Raw genomic sequence first — 7,425 nt, forward strand, 5'->3', positions numbered from 1 at the left:
TTTTTCTAGCCATCATCTTCCAGCCACTCTGAGTATGAATATTTTATATCAGCAACAGCTGATAAGCAGACTAGAAGTAGACCAATAGCACAGAATAAATACTCTTCTGCACCCTTTACAGTCAAGAAAGTTACTTATGGTAATATTTTGGTGAAAACTCTTCAGCTTCAAGTAAAGTGCAACCGTGAAGTGTCTTATGTAAATCAGGATCTCACTGAAGACTGTTAATCAAACACTGCTATCTGCTATATTGTGTGTAGTGCTGATGGAAAATCAACTGCATCTTATATAGGAGATTTTAACTGGGAGCAGACATCAACAGTTATAGATAGCATAATGAAGATTCAGTGATCATTTTGTCCAAAGATGTTAAGATGACCTAAAAGTAAATGGTAATCTGGGACATTAACTAATGTGGGACACCTAAGCTCTTTTGGGTACATTTCTTGCTTAATCAAAAAATATTAATAAAATATTGCCATGACCATATTTGTTTGGATGAAAACCACAATAAATTGCTTCACTTCATCACATTTATTATAAACAGCTGTAAAGTATTAAAAAGTCTGAACCAATCTCATCTAGGTACATTAGGTTCTATAGTGTTTTTACGCATAAATCATTCAAAGATGCAAAAAAAAATTACAAAAAAAAAAAAAATTAAATGCTATAATAATAATAATAATAATAATAATAATAATAATAATAATAATAATAATAATAATAATAATAATAATAATTCATTACATTTATATAGCGCTTTTCTAGGCACTCAAAGCGCTTACATAGTCAGGGGGGTATCTCCTCATCCACCACCAGTGTGCAGCATCCACCTGGATGATGCGACGGCAGCCATAGTGCGCCAGAACGCCCACCACACACCAGCTTACTGGTGGAGAGGAGACAGAGTGATGAAGGCAATCAGCAGATATGGGGATTGTTAGGAGGCCATGATGGTCGGAGGCCAATGGGCGAATTTAGCCAGGATGCCGAGGTCAAACCTCTACTCTTTTCGAAAGACATCCTGGGATTTTTAATGATCAGGACCTCGGTTTAACGTCTCATCCGAAGGACGGTGAGGCCTGAGCTATTTGCATGAAAAGGTTATCTGAGGCTATTTAGTTTTAAATGCACTTAGAAGACTGTGGCAAATGTGATCAATACAATCTATGTCAATGGGTCAGGGGCAGCACTCAACAGTAAATTGCCCACTGACACAATTACAGCTGCATTTATGTTAGCAAGGCCAATGGTTTAAAAAGTGTAAAAATCCATCTGAAGCCTGTGCTTACGACTGCAATCACTTTTCTATGTCTTAAATTTACATTAAGATGAAAAACTAATAACTAGTATGAAACTGAAACATTATTCAAAAAATTATTTGGTAATGTGTCTTGCACATCACCTTTCAAGTCACAAGAATGAAAGACATTATGAACATGCCCAAACTCCATCTAAATTTTTTTTACAGATATATTCATTGTGAGGGATCATCATGGGTAACAATATTAAGGTTTGTTTCTTTTTGTGGCTGTCATTTACATAAATTTAGTTAGGAGTGTGTGCCAATGAGTTAATGCTCATAATGCTTTATGTCAGCTTGAGTGAGTTGAGTAAGCATCCCTATCTCCACAGTCTTAAATTAGGGTGTTTCCAATATGTGCATTTTATTTTATTTTATTTTATTTTTCATCCATTGCTAAAATATTTTCATTCTTACCTTATAATGGCTTCTTCCTGTTTTTGCTTCGTTTCGATTTTCCCCTGAAACTTAATCCAGTTTTTCTCATTACACTCGTGGCTGATGTTCTGTGAGACCAATCTGTTATATGCTCTTAGTCCATAGTCTTCAACATATTGCAGAAATTTTTGTGAATCCTCCTCTTTTGAGCTAATCATTGCTGACAGGTATTCCAACAGGGTATTCTGCAAATAAAATTCAAATTATAATTGTAATCATTTGAATTATTTTTATTATAGTCATATTGCTTTTAAAAGATAGACAGATGGATGGATGGATGTGTTGGTGGGTAGGTGGGTGGATGGACAGACAACGGACAGACAGACAGATGGACGTACAGATAGATAGATAGATAGATAGATAGATAGATAGATAGATAGATAGATAGATAGATAGATAGATAGATAGATGCTTAGAACAGCTGATTTCATATGCAGTACCATTTTAATGGATTATTGTGTAAACAAGGATTCTGTGTCAAGTAAATGCTCCCACCATCAGCAAACATAAAGAAATGGTTAAGCCTCAGGAGCACACATACAAAGAAACTGTTTATTAGTTGGAGTCGTCTGTAGCATTATTAACCGCCTTTTTCTTGTGAAAAAAAGGACAGTGCATTCATCAGCCTGGATTATGAAGCATACAGTGAACGAATGTATGTTAGTAGAGTAATGGGCTGCATTTAGTGAGATGCAACACGTTGTCTGATTATTTACTGAGCTTGAGTATAGATATTTTCTACAGGATGTGTTTGTGTGTGGGGTGCGGAGTGCAAATAAATTATATTAATGCAGAAAGGCAGAGTGTGTATAGTCTAACGCAGTGTACATCTGCAGAGGTCTAAGAGGAGGAGAGGAGACAGCACTCTGTTTTATGTAGGTCAGTATTTTCAGAGTGATCCAAGAATGTGGGCATGCTTGTTAATGTGGGGCTGTATTTATGTGTGAGGAGGGAGGGTGTGTGTGTTTGTGGGGGGGTAAGTGCTCAAAAAGGTAATGCACTTCCAGCTCAGAGACCCACCACTGTTGTCCAGCATCCTCTGCATCATCTACAGTTGACCTTTGAGAAACTTGTTTTCACAGCAGATTTGCAGTTGTATTCAGTTCATATTCACTTACGTCTTATTGCATTTGAACCTGTTCAATGTCACATGACCTTGCTGAGTTAGTCAGTAGGACTTTTGCATATGTTGCAATTCTTGTTTAACACAATTCAGTGAGGTTTATGCTAACAACACAAAAAAAGAAAGAAAGAATCAAATGTAATATATTCTTTGTAAACAATTTTCAAAAATTTCTATTATTCACAGGAAATTTAATCTTGTTTTAAGGATATTTGTACTTTTTGTGCATCTGTGCATGATGCTATTATACACCACACTTCTGATAGCGTGAAATGGCTTGTTTGTAAGCATCAGATACACTCATTAATCCAGTAATTTCACTAGGTAGATTCTCTAGCATATTCTACCAACATCTCATCTTATCCTCCCTATTTACTTGACAGTATTTGCAACACCTGACCCTATGAGGAGAGATGACTGTATTATCCAAACTAAACACAATACATGTTTCTAGGTAACAGACAGATGGAGACACCATCTTCAAAGAAAAGTGTCGAGGCCAGTGTGAAATTTTAAGTCTGCTTGTGTGTGTGAAAATGCAGCTGTAGTTTCAAATAAAAAGAGAACACTTATGCAGAAATTTACATCTCAAATCATAAATATGTAAAATAAAGATAATTGTAAAGTTTCAAGAAAGGGGTGAGAGCTCATTTGAGTTTTGTACTTACAGAGGAACTAGGTCCCGGCAGTCTACAATGCCACCCATTTCAGGTAGCTCCATTAGACTTCAAAAAGCATCAGGTACTGATTTCACGAGATTCCAACTCCAGTCCAATAGGACGTTTCAAGCCATTTCAAGTCAAGCCCTGGTCCATAAACTTGAATTCCAAAACTTCAGGTGCATAAAAGCAGTTGTTGTCTGCAGCTCCTTTTAGCTGAAGAACCTTAACCCCCTGGGTATGCACACAAATCTAGCCTAAAATATATTTTCCTCTTCATCTGTATATGCTACACCTGCTAGAGTGCAACAACATTTTGAAAGCAACCTGAGAAAAACATCCTTTCTAATTGCCATCAACATGCACTTTTAAAAGTCTTACTACAGCAGAAAGCATAAAGCTCCTTGAGTCTTCCAAGATGAACCACAGAGGCTCAGGAGAAGAAATTTGGAAAATAATCCCTTTTTTGTGTTGTTTAAGGACATAATTGAGCAGGGGCTGTGCTGGGCACCTCACAGCAGTGCTGTTCTCAGATGTAAGGCTCCTCTCTGAGTGGATGCCACAGCAGATTAACTCGGGCTGCACAACACAAAGAACACGCCTCCACCCTCCTCCTCTCTCCCCCTCACATGCACTTACTCACACTGTTTCCAGCTATCAGTACCAAGGATAGCTCCTCTGCAGCCCTGCTATTGTTGGTGGGCTGTAGTAAAGGGGCAGGAAAATATGTGTCAGTCATGGCACATTGGGTAGGGTGGGTGTCCAGGGTGTGACCTCATTAGAATGTACAACTGTAAGCACCACTCCCAGTGCCCTCAAACAGTAAACAACACAGTGAAAAAGCCAAGCCTTAAAAGCCCTAAATTAAAAGTAATTATGAAGTAAACTACATGGTTTGTTTATGCATTCATATATATATATATATATATATATATATATATATATATATATATATATATATATATATATATATAAAATAACTAACAATTAACAATTACTAACAATTTTGCTTTCTCCATATAAATGAATTTCATTTTCTCCGTATAAATGAACAAATAATAATAATAATTATTATTATTCACAACAGATACAAAACAAAAGAGAGTTGGCATGTTTGAGATTTGTTCGCATGATTATTGCAGCATTTAATGCAGGGGCTTATTCAAATGGATCACTACTGTCAACACAAAGGGATGAAAAGCAGTGATCTTTTGTATTGCTAAAGACCATCCAACCCCCAAACCACCCCCGTCTCCCTCTCCCTCACTTTCCACCTCCCTACCTCCCACAGTCTCTATGTCTGTGACTGATGTAACGTGAAACTATGTCAGAGGCATTTAAAAGCATATGTATACTTACTTTCATACAACGCACACTACAAAACATTTCAGAGCTCACAGGCTCTCTATTGAGAGGATTTTTTTGCCAGTTAAAGCCAGATGGTTGCTATTAACCAGATTTTATACTTTTGAGTTGGTTTTTGGAGAAAAATAAGGCCATCAAGTGATGGGCTAGCTTTTATCACACTGGGGTGGAAGAGTTGAGGATACAGGTCAGTGGAAGAGAAAAGGGCATTTGAAAGATGAAAGGCTCTCATTAAAGTTTTACTGCACCTTATTTCCACACCCGTGCCTGACCAACCAAAGTGGGCCATCAGTCTGCAATGTTTTCACCTTGATTTGAACTGAAAATCTCATACACACACGCATAAGATATTTTGAGAAATACCCATACAAAGTAGGTCAGTGATAACCAAATCTCTGATACAGCTAAAGGACTGAGTTTGTTAAAGGAACACTCCACTTTAAAAAAAAAATATAAAAAATAGGCTCATTTTCCAATTCTGCTATTGCTGCAACTACAAAAACTAGCTGGGGACTATTTTCAGGCACTGCGTAATATCACTGCGCATGCTGCACCCATTGTCTGGCAGAAAAGTTCTTTGATTATTATGCTGGAATGAGAGTATAGTTCCTAGCTATATCGGCCTAGAAAATCACAACTTTTCATTTTCCGTCGGTCTTAGTACACAATGTAACTACAGAAGAGTAAATTAAGAAAAATATAGAAACTCTTTGAGCAAGTTGGTAACAGTCTAACCAGATTCAATGATCTGTGCTAAGCTAAGCTAAAAATGCTACCACCAGACCTGGAGATTGGCTGAATGGCGTTAAAGCAACTAAACAATATTCATTAGGAAAATAGTGGGTCAATAATGCAAAATGACAGTTAAAGGCAGTTCATCATTGAAATCAGTGATGTCATCTCTGCACTGTAAACCCTGATAAGTTCACAGAACTCAAAAAATATTTTGTAACAGATTACACAAAAACATTGAAGTGATGTTTTTAAATGTTTTAAGTTTACATAAACTTAAAAAATTTAATTCCAGTTGCCTTAAATTATCTCAGAGTTATCTGAACTTATAATTAGGGAGTAATTCACTCATAATTTTATCTATTTTTCAACCCCTATAATGTGGGAAATACACTCAAAATTAGGCTTTTGCTGTCCATCCTCAGTCTAACCACAGTCTCTACTCTTCACCACAACGTTAACACTACAAATCCAACATAACATAAACTTTTGTAAAATCTAATATAACACAACATTTATGTATTAACTTATGTCCCTCTATGTTAATCTTGTGTAAAAACACACAAAATAACACTTAATTTCTACATTTATTTTCCTTGTTTTCTGAAGCAAAGCATGCTGGGAACTAGAAAACACAATCATTTTAAGTTCACCTCACTACAACAAATTTTTGAGTTAACAGAACTTATTTAAATTAAGTCCAATGAACTTTCGTTATTATTTGAGTGCAATTAACTAATTTAATTTGATTAATTTCACTGTTCGGTTTTACAGTGTGTTCAGTTTAAATAGTGTCTGTGCATTTATTTGCAATCAAGTCAACAATATCGCTGTAGATGAAGTGTCCCCAACTAAGCAAGCCAGAGGCCACAGCGGCAAGGAACCAAAACTCCATCGGTGAAAGAATGGGAAAAAAACCTTGGGAGAAGCCAGGCTCAGTTGGGGGGCCAGTTCTCCTCTGACCAGATGAAACCAGTAGTTCAATTCCAGGCTGCAGCAAAGTCAGATTGTGCAGAAGAATCATCTGTTTCCTGTGGTCTTGTCCTGGTGGTCATCTGAGACAGGGGATCTGTATCTGGGGCTCTAGTTGTCCTGGTCTCCGCTGTCTTTCAGGGATGTAGAGGTCCTTTCTAGGTGCTGATCCACCATCTGGTCTGGATACGGACTGGATCCGGGTGACTGCAGTGACCCTCTGATCTGGATACAGACTGGATATGGTGGCTACGGTGACCTAGGAATAAGAGAGAAACAGACTAATATTAGCGTAGATGCCATTCTTCTAATGATGTAGTAAGTACATCGGGTTGTATGGGAAGTGTTCCCATTTCCGGTTTACCTAATTAATGCAGCCTAAAAAAATCCTTTAATGAATTTGGATATTAAAAGCATATTAGTATTTTATGTGTAAGCCAGGTTAAAGAGATGGGTCTTTAATCTAGATTTAAATTGCAAAAGAAATATGTGGATATAAAAAGAACACAAACAATCACACAAATATATAATGCCAAAGCGAAGCAACAAGCATTACATAAAACATTTTGACACACACAAGCATAACAAGGACACAAAAATAAAGATAGAACAACATTAATTACAGTTGTCACATGTAAACATCATGGTTTTCAGTTTCATTTCATTTCATCATTTTTATAAATAAATAAATACATCAGGTCCAGGTGAACTCAACATTGGAAACCTGGAGAGAAGTAAACAATTAATCATTAATCATTAATAGGCTGGCAAAATTCTAGAAGCATAATAAAACATGGTAGCAACACTTAGTTAAGTGCTAAAGCATGCAACTT

The 7,425-nt window shown here is 36.7% G+C and overlaps 1 protein-coding gene across 1 annotated transcript in view; it reads right to left on the reverse strand.

Annotated features, from left to right (window-relative positions):
• Nucleotides 1–4,035, reverse strand: part of nyap2b (neuronal tyrosine-phosphorylated phosphoinositide-3-kinase adaptor 2b) — a 133,739-nt gene extending 129,704 nt beyond the window's left edge. The window contains exons 1-2 of the mRNA XM_052608632.1: nt 3,533–4,035; nt 1,721–1,926 (exon numbers count right to left, since the gene is read on the reverse strand). Of these exons, the coding sequence (XP_052464592.1) occupies nt 1,721–1,899 (179 nt within the window). The 5' untranslated portion in view covers nt 1,900–1,926; nt 3,533–4,035. The remainder of the gene's footprint in view (nt 1–1,720; nt 1,927–3,532) is intronic.
• Nucleotides 4,036–7,425: the final 3,390 nt, after the last annotated feature.

This window comes from Carassius gibelio, chromosome A2 (genome assembly GCF_023724105.1).
Source record: "Carassius gibelio isolate Cgi1373 ecotype wild population from Czech Republic chromosome A2, carGib1.2-hapl.c, whole genome shotgun sequence".
Classification (NCBI taxonomy): Eukaryota; Metazoa; Chordata; class Actinopteri; order Cypriniformes; family Cyprinidae; genus Carassius; species Carassius gibelio.